We start from the raw sequence: 16,227 nt of genomic DNA, 5'->3' as shown, positions 1-16,227 counted from the left end.
ATCAAAATGCAGCAACAATGCTGGGCCTAATTCTCTGCATTAACAGCCTCACAGAGCTAAGTGCAGCCTAGGCTTTTGTTTCTGACCCCTGTCTTAACAAAGTTTCTTCTTTGAGTTCCTGCTGTGAAGGCCTTTGGCTGTTCCTTTCTCTGTAGTGCACAGAACTCAGCTCAGGGATCTGTTCCTGTTGGAAACATTACTTCTCTGATGTCTCAAGTGAACCAATCCACAAAACAAAGGAAGGTCCAGGCTGGTACCTATCCTGCCACCCAGTCCCTGCCCCTTACAGCTGTGAAGACTGGTTCTGGCAGTTTACGAAACTGTAGAAAATTGAATGCTAGATAAATATTCTCTTCCACATCTGTAAAAAGCTGTTCATTTACAAAGCCACAAACACCATTATTATTTTTCTTCTCTACTTCGAACAGATATTCAGAATTAACCACTGTTCAACAACAACTAATTAGGGAGACGCTCGTGTCTTGGCTGCAAGCTCAGGTAAGATAGTAATCTTAGTACGTCAAAATACCAGAACCTTAAATTTCTGTGTTTGCGAGAGTTTATAGCTTTGCCTCAGAGATTTTTGTCTTTTTTCCCAAGTACTAATTTTGTAGATGGAAACTTAGCACTGATGCAAAATCATGTCAGTAATCAAAGCTGTCATACTTCCTGTGCCCATGACACATTGTGGAAACTTTGTGTATAGAATGTAGTTTTCTCACTTGTTGCAAACTGCTTCTCCACTTATCTCACTAGGGTAAGCCCTCCTAGACTGCCTCACAGGGACATTTCCTAAAGTCAGGAGAATGCTTTATTCACAGCACTGTTTTGGGGCAAATTCTAATAGCAACCTATAAAAACAGTTAGCTTGCTGTAAATGTTGTTTTCCTAAAAGATCAAGCAGACTTTTTTTTTTTTTGTAGAAGAAAATATAAAAGCTATTAAAATGGCGTCCAAGTTTAAAAATGAAGAGTAACCATCACAACCTTGGCTTCTTTGATTGTTTCTAGCCTGTCACTTAAGTACTTTGATAACTTTGAAACAATCCTGCTGTGCAGTAATCTGGACCACACTGAAGTTGCTTGGCATTTTGTCCTACTAATGATAAACAGGAAAACAGAATGCGTTTTGAATCTTTGCAATTTACCTTTAATTTCATAGAACTTTTCTCTGTTTGTCAGATGCTGAATCCCCAACCAGAGAAGACGTTTATACGAAATAAAGCAGCCCAAGTCTTCGCCTTGCTTTTTGTTACAGAATATCTCACTAAATGGCCCAAGTTTTTTTTCGACATTCTCTCAGTTGTGGACCTCAATCCAAGGGGAGTGGATCTGTACCTCCGAATCCTCATGGCTATAGACTCCGAGTTGGTGGATCGTGATGTGGTTCACACATCTGAGGCAAGTGGTGTCCCGTTAATTTTCAGTTTTTAAGCACAGATTTTATATAAAATAATGACATAACAATAAAAGGAACAGGAGCAGGGAGCCTTTTTTTTTTTTTTAAGAATAATTATGGGGCAGGCATTGTGGCATAAAGCAAAACTGTCTGCTCTAGCGGCTGCATTCTTTATGGGCTCAGGTTCAAATCCCAGCTGCTTGTTTCCCATCCAGCTCCGTGGGATATGCCTGGGAAAGCCGCAGAAAAATGGCTCATATCCTTGGGCTTCTGCATGAACTTGGGAAACAAGGAGGAAGCTCCTGGCCTCTGTATGTTGCAGCTCTTTGGGAATGAGGCAGTGAATGGAAAATCTCTCTCTGTGTCTTTTTCTGTTACACTGGCTTCCAAATAAAGAAATCTTAAACTAATAATAAGAGTGATTTATTAGAAGATATAATAATTTATTAGAAGATATAATAAGAGTGATTTAATAAAAAGAGTTTTTATTTTATAAAGGAACTTGGATTTTATTTTATTAGTCTATGTAAATATTTTTCCATTAAAGTATGCAAATTAATGTTCTATGAACTTGTTGAGAAACGTGGTCTCTAATATTCCTACACACAAAATTTTCAAAAAGCTCATAGAAAATTGCCATTATGAAAACACTGCAAGGATTTCAGCATTTTGCCTTCAAATATAAGCATCCGTTTTTCACATACCTTCATGTTTTTTTGACATATCCTCATATGTTAGTTGTTTCTGAATTCTCTGTCATGTAGTTGATGGCTTTAGGCATTTGGTTTCCTCATTAATGTGTGTATATTTCTCCTTATCCTTTGAGGGCACATTAGGAAAGGTGTCAGGTGTGTATAGTAACTTCAGGTTATTACAATAAAACTATAATATTCAATATTCTTATACATAAAAACTTAAAGGCACTATGCATTTAAGTTATTGCCATTTTCTAAATTGTTAGGTACCATGTTTTTATAATACTGAGAAGTAACAGCACATACTCAAGATTTCTGCTTGTTTATTCTTTGTATTTAGTAAGAAATTAAGTCCAACATTTTGGAAGAAACCAAAAGAGGAAGCATGAAGAATCACAGGATGTGATTTTAAAGTGATAAATAGGATACAATGACAAAGAATGTGTTAACAAGTCTGTAAGTTTAATGTCAAGGAAACTGTGTGCGACTGTATTCAGATAACAAACTTTTTTGCTTTTTTTAGGAGGCTCGTAGGAATACTCTAATAAAAGATACCATGAGGGAACAGTGCATTCCAAACCTAGTGGAATCATGGTACCAAATCTTACAAAATTATCAGTATACTAATTCAGAAGTGACATGTCAGTGCCTTGAAGTAGTTGGGGCTTACGTCTCTTGGATAGACTTATCCCTTATAGCCAATGATAGGTAAGTATGTCTATAATGTTTTATTTGTAAACCTCTAAAGGACAGTATCTGAAATTCATGGATATGCAAATGTTGTAACAGTTGCATTTGCTCATTACCAGGTTTATAAATATGCTGCTAGGACATATGTCAATAGAAGTTCTACGGGAAGAAGCATGTGACTGTTTATATGAAATTGTAAATAAAGGAATGGACCCTGTTGATAAAATGAAACTAGTAGAATCTTTGTGTCAAGTATTACAGTCTGCTGGGTTTTTCAGCATTGACCAGGTCAGTAAATTATTATATATAGAGCTTAAAAAGTTGTTAGGAAGCACTAGGTTTGTTAGACTTAGTGGCTTTTTATTTTTCCTTTTAGGATGAAAGCTCTCTTTGAAATTCTGTTAATCAACCAGTTTCCAGAAAAGCATGATATTATCTGTAGCATTTGCCTTAGACTATGACAGTTTTTTTATTATTGTTGTTATTTTTAGTATTGTTTACATAGTTGAGAGGGATGCACACCCATTTGGATCTCCCATTAGGGTAGAAAGGGTCAGATGTGGAGGAAAGTGGATGGGATAAATGTTTCAATTTATGTTTTCTTATGTGTCCATAGTTGGGAAAGAGAGACACTGCTTGTTATGAAACTATGTCAGCGCCAGGGGCTGGGGGACTGCCTTTTGATGATGCCTTAGAGACCCTCAGTGTGGGACAGTGTTCTGAGGGTGTTACTTGAGTGGTTTTGATGATTCTTAGACATTTTTGGCGTTGTTGCACCAGGGTTGAGATCTTTCCAAGGCCTATTGGCTGACCATCCACAGGCCCAGGAACTTGTTGATAGGCTTGGCCAGAAGAATGGCCCAACCTATTCTGCTTTCTCTCCTCTGATGGGGTATATCCTCTCTTCTATGCCAGTTCTTAAATTGAAAGTTTGGAATAGGGCTTGGTATTGTGGCTCAGTTAATCCTCCCCTTGCAAACACTAGGAATCCTTATGGGCACTGGTTTGTGTCCCTGATGCTCCACTTCCTCTTTGTGGCCTGAGAAAGCAAACAAGGATGGCCCAAAGTCTTAGGATACTGCATTCCATGTGGGAGACCCAAAAGAGGCTCCTGGCTCCTGGCTTCTGATCAGCTTAGCTCTGGCCATTGTGGCTATTGGGGAATGATCCTACAGAAGGAAAATCTGTCTCTGTATCTCCTCAGTACATCGCCTTTCCAATAAAAATAAATAAAATCTTAAAAAAGAAAAAAACCTTGAAATGTTGCCCATAATTGTACATTTTCTACAAATTTCTGGTTGACGTTGACAGTATTGTCCCATGACAATAAATTGAGTAGCAAGAGACTGCCATTTATATGACAATGCATTTTGACCAAAATTAGACTTGATGAAATTAATGTTGCATTTTTGTCTTTGTTTTAAATGTCAGTTTGTTTGGACTACTGGAGATTAGCTCCAACAGAGTAAATCCTTTAACTGTGATCAAGATAGTGTGTTTTTATGTTGCTGTTTACTTAGTCCAAAATTAGGGTACGTGCATGTGGCATTTAGATCACCCAGATTCCGACCTGGAGTGCCTGGGGTTGAGTCCCAGCTTCCTGGTAGTAGACATCCTGAACAGAGCAGAACTGGTCATTGGGTCCTGGGAGACCTGGATTGAGTTCCTGGCTCCTGGCTCTGTCCTTGGGAGGCATTTGTGAGCGAACCAGAAGGTGGGAACTCTGCCTCTTAAAAAATATTTTTTTCTAAATTAATTTTTAAAAACTGCTAATGGATAATTATGGTAGCTGAAAAAGTAAAACTCTCCTGTGTTCAGCCTTTCCAGCTCCAGCTATTACAGGTATTTGTAAAGTAACCCAGCCGGATGAAAGATCTGATTTTCAAATAAAAAAAATATTAATAATAAAAACAAAAAACTTTCCCAGCTAAAATTTATTGACTGGAATTCATACTAAAGTTTAGAGATTTCCCTCAACATTGCAGTAAGTGGTTTTAATTTGACATCTGTCTTGATTGCTTACAGGAAGAAGATGTTGACTTCCTGGCCAGGTTTTCTAAGCTGGTAAATGGAATGGGACAGTCATTGATAGTTAGCTGGACTAAATTAATTAAGAGTGGGGATATCAAGAATGCTCAGGAGGCACTACAAGCTATTGAAACAAAAGTGGCGCTAATGTTACAACTTCTGATTCATGAAGATGACGACATCTCCTCTAACATTATTGGGTTTTGTTACGATTATCTTCATATTTTGAAACAGGTAAATCTCTTCTTCTTGTCTAGTATATAACATAAAGGAGTCATACAGAATTGGAAATGTAAGGAAAGTGAAAATAAAGGAATGCCCATATTTGTATTGACTAAAGATATTTTTAGTTGTTGAATATTAATGTAATCCCCTCTGTCTTGCTAATAAAGTTGTTAGCCAGAAAATGGGAGTGGCTAAGTTTGGAAATTTGCTAAAGTAGCAAAATTATTAATTTTTTATTTTCCAACCTTCAGTTATTATCCTAGTTTATGCACTTGAGTTATTTTTTCATTTTGAACCTATATTCAAAAGACAGAAGTTTTTTAATTATGATTTTAATTTCATGTGTGTGACTTTATAAATAATACCTAACAGCTATAGGAATTCATTTTCCAAAAATAACTTGAAATGTAGATAACAGTTGATGAGAGAGCCATTTCCACTTTGTGTGGGTTGGAATAATTAAATCAAGTTAATAGTGAATTTTCCTAAATGAAGTCCTGTGTTATTGTTTTAAACAGTATGTACCTGCAGGGTTACTTACAAACTTTTAGCCAATATAGAAAGGTGCTATCACTATTGTTAATTCCACCATGTGTGTCTCTTTCTTCTTTTTTTCTTTTAATATTCTTTATATAATTGAGAGGTATGGATGCCGCTGTGGGTCCCCAGTTAGGGTGTGGAGGGTCAGGTATGGAGAAAGGTGAATGGGACAAATGTTTCAGGTTTTCTTCTTGCCTCCTGTGTGTCCAGAGGAGGAAGGCAGGGCAGGGAGGAGGAGTGCCTCTTGCTGTCTAACTACATCAGCACTTGGGGAGAGGGGACTGTCAGCTGATGACACCTTGCACTATTTGTCTCTTAATGGGTTTCTGTGTAGACTTTAAAAGCCTCTCGTTTAAGAACAAGATGAGCTCATCCTTAGTTACAGGTGAAATTCCTAGCTCTTTAAGTACATTTTCAAAAAGAGACAGGCGCTACCAATGCCACGTGGTTATATTTCAGATGATATTTCAATTGATGAGAGAAATATTCTGAAAAAACAAGTATAACTTGGGGAAATTTAACGCATTATTGCTTGCTTTTACACAGCTTGCAGTGCTCTCAGATCAGCAAAAAGCAAATGTAGAGGTAAGGATCATCTTTATGCTTCTTTCAAACCAATGTAGGATTATTGATACAGAATCTCTTGAAATGTAGCTTAATATAAAATTAAAGGAAATTGGTTGACAAGAGTTATTTTATTTTTACTCTTAGGCAATCATGTTGGCCGTTGTGAAAAAATTGACTTATGATGAAGAGTATAACTTTGAAAATGAGGTAATAAGAATTTTTGTTTTGAGGAGAAATCAGTTTCCAAGTTTTTATTGTAAGGGGCTCTTGGAAACAAGAATTAGAATTTAAAAAGTTTCTTCTCTGTTAACATGAACCTTGGGTAAAATTAATGAAAGTCCATTATTCTTCATTTTTGCTTTTTGTCCATTAACAGTCTTTTTCAAAATACTGTGGTGTGAGGGCGTGGCACGGTGGCGGTGGCCTAGCAGTTAGTCTTCACCTTGCAAGTGCTGGGTTCCCATATGGGCACCAGTTCAAGTCCCAATGGCCCTGCTTCCCATCTAGCTCCCTGCTTGTGGCTTGGGAAAGTAGTTGAGGACAACCCAAAGCCCTGGGACCCTGCACCTGCGTGGGAAACCTGAAAGAGGCTCCTGGCTTCAGAATGGCTCAGCTTCTGCGCTTGCGAACACGTGGGGGAGTGAATCATGGAAGATCTTTCTGTCTCTCCTCTCTGTATATCTGACTTTCTAATAAAAAACAATACTATAGTGTGGCAGTTAGTAAAAAGGATGAGTTGAGGTCTGAACAGTGGAGCTCCAGTCTTAAGTCAGGGGGAGAATGAGAATGAGGCATCTAACAAATGTCTAGATACATTCTGGTTAAAGAAGTTGTCTATGGTTTTCAGTGGGTTTTCTGCCACCAAGAACAGGCGCTTACGAGGGACTCCATTATGGCATGTACTGTTTAATTGTGTGCACAGCTGTTTTGCTCCCCAGTTTAGAAAATTTTCAGCTATAAAGGAATAGTAGTGGTATCTGCCATTGTACAGTATTGCCACTGTTAATAGTGAATGCTGGGAGGGATGCCATGCTTGACTGAAGCCCTCAGCCCTGTGTGAGCCCATTCCTGCTCTGCTATCCTCGTTGAACTTCTCACCCAGTTTCTGGCTCTGTGCATTAGAACTAGTGTATTATTCAAGAGTATTTATTGTGAGCAGGAAAGGAAAATTATCATAATAAATTTTCAATATAAATAATATTGATGAAAAAAGTGTGAAAGTTAGAAATGGAGGAAACTACAGCAGTTAAACATATATGTGAATTCTAAGATTTTTAAGGTTTTTAAAGGATTTGTAACCCACATTGCAGGGTGAAGATGAAGCCATGTTTGTAGAATATAGGAAACAACTGAAGTTACTGTTGGACAGGCTTGCTCAAGTCTCACCAGAGTTACTGCTGGCTTCTGTTCGCAGAGTTTTTAGTTCTACACTGCAGTAAGTTTCTTCATATTTTTATAATTACCCACCTTTGCTGCCTGCTGATCTTCTGAAATTAGTAATTCCTGTAGTTGTCGTGTCTATGTTACTATTTAAGGTCTCATGTGTTAGGTAGGTATGTAGCATAGTTAAGCTACTACTCCTGATGTCCACTTTCCATTTATCGAGCTGGGTTCAAGCCCCACCTCTGCTCTCCATCCCAGCTTCCTGTCAGTGTGGACTGTGGCAGACAGCAGATAGTGGCTCAATGGGAGACCTGGATTGAGTTCCTGGCTCTTTGACTTGGGCCTCATTCAGCATGTGGGGAATGAGCCATGGGCTGAGAGCTCTGTGTCTGCTTTCTGTCTTCATCTTTGCCTTTCAAATAAAGAAACACTTTTTAAAAATGTCTAAAGACTGTGCCTGTGGTTTATCTAGATCCTTTCTGCTTTTGTGATAAGAAATGTGTAGCCTGGGATAGTCAACAATTACTCTGACTTTTGTGGGTATCTTGTTGTCCTGTGCATCACAAGTCGTATAAAAGCTTATGTTCACATCTCATTGTCATATTGTGCCTTGGTAGGAACTGGCAGACCACACGGTTTATGGAAGTTGAAGTAGCAATAAGATTGCTGTATATGTTGGCAGAAGCTCTCCCAGTATCTCATGGTGCTCACTTCTCAGGTGATGTTTCAAAAGCTAGTGCTTTGCAGGATATGATGCGAACTGTAAGTATACTGAGGATAATTTATTTTAAATACAATTTTCTGTTTTCATTTTAAGCTGATAGGAGTTATTTAATTGTTAAGAGCTTTGCATATGTTAATGAGTGCATTTTGATACTGCATTCAGTAAGAATGGATTTTTCTTTTTACTTTTTTTCTGCTCCAGTTGGTGACATCAGGAGTCAGTTCCTATCAGCACACATCTGTGACATTGGAATTCTTCGAAACTGTTGTTAGATATGAAAAGTTTTTCACAGTTGAACCTCAACACATTCCATGTGTACTAGTAAGTATGTATCTTAACTGGATTTGTATTGTTTAGGAACCACTCCTCTGTTTCTTTTGAATGAACAGTCAGTCTTTTTCAGCAAAGTCCTCAAGGGTCCATTTGTATTGGGCCCTAGAATTGTTTGGATAGTTTTGCTTCCTGCCTTCAAGGAGCCTGAAAAATAAAATTTTAAGTGAAGAATATGTAGCATGACAGTCAACAGAAACTTTAAGGAAGTACAGAAATGCCCAAAAGTATCTGGTGGGTTTTTCTTTTTCAGATGGCTTTCTTAGATCACCGAGGTCTGCGGCATTCTAGTGCAAAAGTACGAAGCAGAACTGCTTACCTGTTTTCCAGATTCGTCAAATCTCTCAAGTGAGTAGATAATTTTAGTTATAATGTTGCATTTCAAAAGGAATAGAATGTATTTCCCCAGAGCCTGTGATAGATTGGGTTTTTTCCTCTTCCAAGGCCTGTTGTGTATCAAGTGTCCCTGTTTAAATTAGGACTTGCCCTGCTCATCAGGCAGGTACTGTAGTCAGGGCTGATAAAAGGCTCGCACACTTTCCCTTGGTAACACCTCTCACCAGTAGTGACTTTGGTCAATTACCAGTAATTTTATTGCCTGGGTCACATATATGAGAACTCTTCAAAAATATTGTATACCAAAATAACAACATTTGTTTTAAAAGATTGATTTGTATTGGGAAGCCAGATATAGAGAGAGGAGGAGACAGAGAGGAAGATCTTCTGTCCAATGATTCACTCCCCAAGCAGCCCAAGCAGCCGCAACAGCCAGAGCTGCACTGATCTAAAGTCAGGAGCTTTGAAGTATCCCTATGGCTTCCATGAAATTCGAAAGACTCTTTTCCTTAAAAATACATGATGTGTTTTGTCTTTTTTTTTTTTCTTTTTAAGACTTATTTATTTATTTTGGAAATACAGATTTACAGAGAAGGAGAGTCAGATTGCTGATTTACTCCCCAAATGGCTGGTACAGCCAGAGCTTAGCTTACCTGAAGCCAGGAACCAGGGGATTGTTCCAGCTCTCCCACATGAGTACAAGGTCCCAAGGCTGTAGGCTATCCTGTGCTGTTTTCACAGGCCCTACCAGGGAACTGGATGTGATGTGCAGCAACTGGGACATAGACTAGCACCCATATGGCATCCTGGTTCTTGTGGATGGAACATTAGCCTGTTGAGCTATAGCACTGTCCCCCTGTGTTTTGTCATCTTAAGAGTTCCGGGGTTTTTTGTTATGAAACCTGCTTAGTGCTTAAATTGTAGGATTTTTTTGTTAAGGTTTATTTATTTACTTGATGGAATTAGAGAAGGATACATGGGTTTTCTGTTTGCTGATTCACTACCCAAAAGGCTACAACAGCTGGAGCTGGGCCACTCTGAAGCCAGAAGCCAGGCCTCATCCAGGTCTCCCATGTGGGTTCAGAGGTCCCAAGCACTTGGGTCATCCTCCTTTGCTTTCCTAGGTACATTATTAGGGAGCTACATCAGAAGTGGAACAGCCAGGCCCTACATTAATGTCTAAAATTGTATGTGTCGGCTTTGTCCACTATGCCACAGCACTGGCCCTGTAAGATTCCTACACTCTCCTCCCCCTCCCCCCCATAAGATTTATTTGTTTATTGAAAGTCAGATTTACAGAGAGAAAGAGAAAAATATCTTCCATCTACTGGCTCACCCCCCAAGTGGCCACTGGAGCTGAGCTGATTTGAAACAAGGAGCTAGGAGCTTTTTCCGGGCTTCCCATGTGGGTGCAGGGTCCTAAGGCTTTGGGCCATCCTCCTCTGCATTTCCAGGCCACAAGCAGGGAGCTGGATGGGAAGTGTGGAGCAGCCGGGATATGAACCACTGCCCACATGGGATCCTGACATATACAAGGCAGGACTTTAGCCACTAGGCTACAGTGCCAGCCCCCCCTGGAAGATTCTTAAATGATCTTGGCAGTCTCTCACTGTGGGGCATACAGATAGTCTGTAAAAACTGGTCGTCTCAATGAGAAGTGACTAGGCTACCACTGAACATGTTTTTTAAATGACTTAAAAGGGTTTGGTGCTCTAGCAATTTCTGAATGCTGTTACTTTTTACCTTTTTTTTTTTTTTTTTTAGTAAACAGATGAATCCTTTCATTGAGGATATTTTGAATAGAATACAGGATTTGCTAGAACTTTCTCCACCTGTAAGTATCCTTCATTCCATAGTTTTCTCCTAGATTTCATAGAGTCAACAATATTGCGTTAGATTTTACCTATATGGACAACTTTGAAAACTATAGCAAAAGCAAAAAAGTGAAAGAAGAAATGGTGCTCAGCAGAGGTGTGTTTGCAGGTTCTGTTCAAAATTCTATTGATATCAGAACAGAAACAGTTACAGAGGAGAATCAAGTTGTCTGATTCATTTGGCAGCATGGATTATAGTCTGCTGTCTGTACATCAGATGTTGATGCAGTATTTATGAAGAATAAAGAATGCAGTTTTTGAATTATTATTAGTACTATAGTTGTATAATCATTCTTGGCAACTGCTATTGTTAAACTGGTTATTCTGTGTAACCCTAGGCCAAAGGTGAAGAAACAAAACTGCTGATTTGAGTATCTTGCACATTTCACTAAGAAGATTTAAGTTATAAGTACCTATTTATATATGCACATGTTCTGTTTAAAGCTATATACACTTAATTGGAGAAAGTTATTACTACAGGGTACAGTTTAAAGTGCTAAGCATAAAGTAACAATTTGTTGTTTTAAAAGAGTGGTGAGCATTGGGTTGCAAAGATTGCTTTATTTCACTGCATGAAAGGTTCACTAGTGAATGACATGGCTAACGGATCCTTGCCTACATACTGTAGCGCCTCACTCACCCAGGAACTCCAGTTTTCCGTGGCAGTTCACACTGACCTCTGAGAATGGCTTCCAAGAAGGCTTGCTGGCAGAAATGTTTTGTTTTTCACACAGTGCATAAAGATAAGGACTTATCCTTGTAATCGTTTTTCAGCACACTGAAAATTTGCTTCTGATTGCTTTCTTGAATGCTTACTGTGTATTAAGGTTATGACTACACTTTTGTTTTTACATATTTATTTGAAAAGAGAGAAAGACAGACAGCTTTTTGCTAGTTTACTCCCCAAATGACTGCAAGAGCTAGGGCTGGGCCAAAGTCAGGATCCCAGAACCCCTTCAGGCATGTCTCCCTTGTGGATGGCATAGGTCCAAGCACGTGAGCCATCTTCCCTGCTTTCCCAAGCCCATTAGCAGGGTCACAAATCAGTGCCCATATCTGTTGCCTGCAGTGCAAGCGGCTGCTTAACCCGCAGCACCATGACACAGCCATCGTGACTACACATTTTTATAGTATCCTATAATTAGACAATTTTTCTGTATTCTCAGCTCATACAGCGTGATAAGTCCTGGCAGCTACTCAAAAATGTTCTAGTTATTTTTAAACGGGGATATTACTTTTTGTGGTATGTGAACTTTTTTATAATAAAACTACCACATAATATAACTTGTTTTTAAAAGGGATATTTACTTATCTGAAAGGCAGTTACACTGGAGGAGATTCTTCTACCTGCTGGTTCACTCCCCAAATGACATTGGCCGGGCTCTAGGCTGGAGCTCAGGAGCTCCTCCTAGGTGTCCCACATGGTTACAGGGCTCCAAGGACTTAGCCCATCGTGATTGTCCAGGCACATTAACAAGGAGCTGGACTGAAAGGGGCAGACAGCACTCAAAACCTCCATCCATATGGGATGCCAGTGACCCAGGCCAAGGCTTATTGTGTTAAGCCACAACACTATTATATACAATGTACCTGATTTAAGGCCAGATATTTATTCATAATTTCTTCACAGCCATTTTTGGTGTTGAAACTTAATGCTTTGTTCTCTTGGCATAAATGCCAAAATGTAATAACACCTGCCAATGAAAATTGACCTATATAAAGAATATTTGCTTTTGTGAATAATTTTGCCTACAATCTTAGAACAGTTTTGAAAATACTAATGATGCAGCCTTTGTACTAATGAAGTACTTTCTGTACCCCCTCATGTCTAGCCTCAATAGGTCTGGAGATTTATTTTGATTTTAAAGACATAATTGAGGAGCGAGAGGAAGGGAGGGACAGATGGAATCCTCCCTCTGGATCATACCCAAAGAGGCCACAATGGCTGGGGATGGGCTGATTGAAGCCAGTAGCCTGGAGCCTCTTCTGGGTCTCCTGTGTATGCAGGGTCCCAAGGTCTTGGGCCATCCTCCTGTGCTTCCCAGGCACACTACCAAGGAGCTGGATCGGAAGTGGAACAGCCAGGACTTGAACTGACACTCATGGGATGCTGGCATCACAGATGAAGGCTTAGCCTACTATGCCATGGCACCAGCCCCACAAATAAGATTTTTACAAAAGGAAGCAAGTTAGCAAGTGTTTACCTTACGTGATTGCAAAATTGCTGCATTAGAATTAGAATGATGACCTTTTGACCTTTAATTCCATTTCCTTTTCATTGTATGGTTGTAGGAGAAATTTGTTTTTATGAGTACTTAATGAATGAGTTGATGCACTAGATTACAATAACCTTCCTCAGAGAGAGCAAATCAAAAATCAGAATCTTGAGTAAGACTGCATTTTGTTCCAGGAAAATGGCTACCAGTCCTTGTTGAGCAGTGATGATCAGCTGTTTATTTATGAGACAGCTGGAGTGCTGATTGTGAATAGTGAATACGTAGCAGAAAGGAAGCAAGCACTGATGAGGAACCTGCTGACTCCACTGATGGAGAAGTTTAAAATTCTGTTAGAAAAACTTATGCTGTCACAGGATGAAGAAAGACAGGCATGTCTAGCAGATTGTCTCAACCATGCTGTTGGATTTGCCAGGTGAGTGTTATTGCACTTGGTGGTCTAAACTTTGTAACTTTTCCCTGGCAGAGCCAGCCATTAGAATCTAAAAGATGAGCATGCGTGTCTGTTTTCAGAAGCTGTACTGTTCAGAAAGTTGTCTAAATCTTTCTCTTTTAAATCCGGTGTTTTAAAGATTGAGATGAAGGAAGTAGATTGCATGCCAGTCTGTGATTGCATATTTAGGGAGATTAACTGAAATGTTTATATATATCTTAAAGAGTAGTGATTTCTTTTGCCATTCACTGCTTGGGTACTTTTATTATTGTTGCTTTGTGTTCTGAAGGCCACTGAAGCACCCCTTTTTTCTCTCACTGTATTTTTCTTGGCAGTGACAGCATAAAAGTTGTAGTGATTGCCAATTAGAAGTTACATAGAAAGCTTGTGCTTCAGAGTCCTTCATAGGTATTGATGAAAATGTACAATTAACTGGATCCTAAAAATTTGTTTTCTAAATTTAAATGGGTAGATTGCTGCTTTAGTAAAGCTTAGTGGATTTTTCTTTTTCTCTTTTTACAAATCTCAATGAGAGCAGTAAAATATTTACATATACTTGTGTTAGAGATTTGTCAACTGCATCTCTTTAACTATAGCCCTTTGTTATAGAACAATGACTAGAGGCAGTTACCAATAATCATGTTAGCTGAAAGTGAAAGTAAGTGCAACATGGAAAATAAAAAGTTGGTTTCTTAGTTGATTTTATAAGGTGTTCATTATTTCTGAGCATTTGAAAAATGAAGTTGAAGTTAGTGTCCGATTTTTGGTTATAGCCGGACCAGCAAAGCTTTCAGCAACAAGCAGACTGTGAAACAATGTGGCTGTTCCGAAGTTTATCTGGACTGTTTACAAACCTTCTTGCCAGCCCTCAGCTGTCCCTTACAAAAGGACATTCTTAGAAGTGGAGTTCGCACTTTCCTTCATCGAATGATAATTTGCCTGGAGGAAGAAGTTCTTCCGTTCATCCCATCTGCCTCAGAGCATATGCTCAAAGACTGTGAAGCGAAAGACTTGCAGGAGTTCATTCCTCTCATCAACCAGATTACAGCCAAATTTAAGGTACCATGGATCTTCAGAGCCCTCAGTCTCCTGCTTAAAGACCATCTACATTGAAAACATGGTGTGGGCTTTGTCTTTGGTGTTTAAAAGAAACATGAATTTTTGATGTCATGGGTCATCTGTGTTTTTATTGCTCTCTCTGTCTGGCACATTACCTGACACAAAGTCATGCCCACTGGGTGTTTTCATAAAATAGGCCTGATCTGCTTGGCGTAGCCAAAAATGACCAGTCTGCAGTTTTAGGGAAGTAGATACAAACAGTATTTGGGTGCCCAGGCAGTTTAAAATATTTTATATATGCATGTAAGATTTATGCCAAGTATAAGCTGGGTAGTAAAAATGGCAAACACATATGTTGTGCTTTCTGTGTTCAGGATCTAAACATTTTTGGTGCTTACTTATCTTTACAATAGATTAGGAAACAGGTGCATAAGAAGGAAGGTGCCCAAGGGCACAGAAAACCTAAGAGTCAAAGTAAGAATTTCAGTGTGAAAATATTTTGGGGCAATGTTTGGCGAAATGTACTTGGCCACCTGTTGCCTGAATATATAGGCCATGAGTTGACTAATGGTTTTGAGACGTTTAGTGATTTATACATGTCATTCAGATTTTGTCTAAACCTGGGTATCTGCTGGCTAAATTAGGAAAGTGTTCCAAATAAACACTAAAGAAAGACTACACGTAAAATTTCTTGTCAGAGTTTCCCAGTGATGTTCTTGCTCGTTACCGACATAGTAATGCTTGCTTCTTTTCTGCAGGCACAGGTGTCCCCCTTTCTGCAGCAGATGTTCATGCCCCTGCTCCATGCAATTTTTGAAGTGCTGCTCCGACCAGCAGAAGAAAACGACCAGTCTGCTGCCTTGGAGAAGCAGATGCTGCGGAGGAGTTACTTTGCTTTCCTGCAGACAGTCACAGGCAGTGGAATGAGTGAAGTGATAGCGAACCAAGGTGGGGACACATGTGTACCAGGGTTGCCTGCGTAAGTCCCTGTCTCAAATGAACAAGAGTGAACTGAGTGAACAGAAACTTGGTGGGTAGGGAGGCACGGTGGCTTGATGACCAAATCCTTACCTTGCATGCCCCACGATCCCAAATGGGTCCCAGTTTGTGTCCAGGGTGCGCCACTTCCCATCCAACTCCCTGTGTATGGCTTGGAAAAGCATCAGAGAATGGCCCAAATTCTTGACCCTGCCACCTGCATGGAAGACCTGAGAGAAGCTCCTGGCTCCTGGTTTTGGATTGGCTCAGCTCTGGCTGTTGTAGCCACTTGGGAAGTGAACCAGCAGGCGGAGAATCTTTCTGCCTCTCCTCTCTAAATCTGCCTTTCCAATTAAAAAAGCATATATATCTATATGTTATATATAAATGTGATATATATATATTACATATCATATATATCACATGATTATCTATTATACATTATGTTATAATTATATAATGTTTATATATTGTATGATTCATATATTATTATATATGTATATTTTAAGGAACCTTGGGGAATACATTGTTAGGCTGACTTGGTAATAGCTCATTACTTCGAGGTGGGAATCACTTTCATGTAAAATACCTTAAAATTAGTTAGGATTTAGTTACTTTTGTTGATTTCTAGTATTTTAAAAACCTACAATTGAGCTTAATGGCTAGTTTGCCATTTTGAAATTCAAAGTGGGACTGTGGGACTATATAAATTAACATACAAAATTCTGTATAA

At 39.1% G+C, this 16,227-nt stretch overlaps 1 protein-coding gene across 1 annotated transcript in view; it reads left to right on the top strand.

The window, feature by feature from the left end:
* XPOT (exportin for tRNA) overlaps nucleotides 1-16,227 on the top strand; it is a 35,841-nt gene that overhangs the window by 10,169 nt on the left and 9,445 nt on the right. Inside the window, exons 5-19 of the mRNA XM_040982481.1 lie at nucleotides 429-498; nucleotides 1,182-1,400; nucleotides 2,617-2,801; nucleotides 2,903-3,071; nucleotides 4,809-5,045; nucleotides 6,123-6,161; nucleotides 6,288-6,350; nucleotides 7,454-7,578; nucleotides 8,144-8,288; nucleotides 8,452-8,571; nucleotides 8,834-8,928; nucleotides 10,681-10,750; nucleotides 13,201-13,439; nucleotides 14,231-14,516; nucleotides 15,275-15,464. Coding sequence (XP_040838415.1) covers nucleotides 429-498; nucleotides 1,182-1,400; nucleotides 2,617-2,801; nucleotides 2,903-3,071; nucleotides 4,809-5,045; nucleotides 6,123-6,161; nucleotides 6,288-6,350; nucleotides 7,454-7,578; nucleotides 8,144-8,288; nucleotides 8,452-8,571; nucleotides 8,834-8,928; nucleotides 10,681-10,750; nucleotides 13,201-13,439; nucleotides 14,231-14,516; nucleotides 15,275-15,464 — 2,252 coding nt within the window. The remainder of the gene's footprint in view (nucleotides 1-428; nucleotides 499-1,181; nucleotides 1,401-2,616; nucleotides 2,802-2,902; nucleotides 3,072-4,808; nucleotides 5,046-6,122; nucleotides 6,162-6,287; nucleotides 6,351-7,453; nucleotides 7,579-8,143; nucleotides 8,289-8,451; nucleotides 8,572-8,833; nucleotides 8,929-10,680; nucleotides 10,751-13,200; nucleotides 13,440-14,230; nucleotides 14,517-15,274; nucleotides 15,465-16,227) is intronic.

Source organism: Ochotona curzoniae, unplaced genomic scaffold (genome assembly GCF_017591425.1).
Source record: "Ochotona curzoniae isolate NIBS_2020 unplaced genomic scaffold, NIBS_Ocur_1.0 contig_1014, whole genome shotgun sequence".
Classification (NCBI taxonomy): domain Eukaryota; kingdom Metazoa; phylum Chordata; class Mammalia; order Lagomorpha; family Ochotonidae; genus Ochotona; species Ochotona curzoniae.
This window is presented reverse-complemented; position numbering and strand designations above follow the sequence as displayed.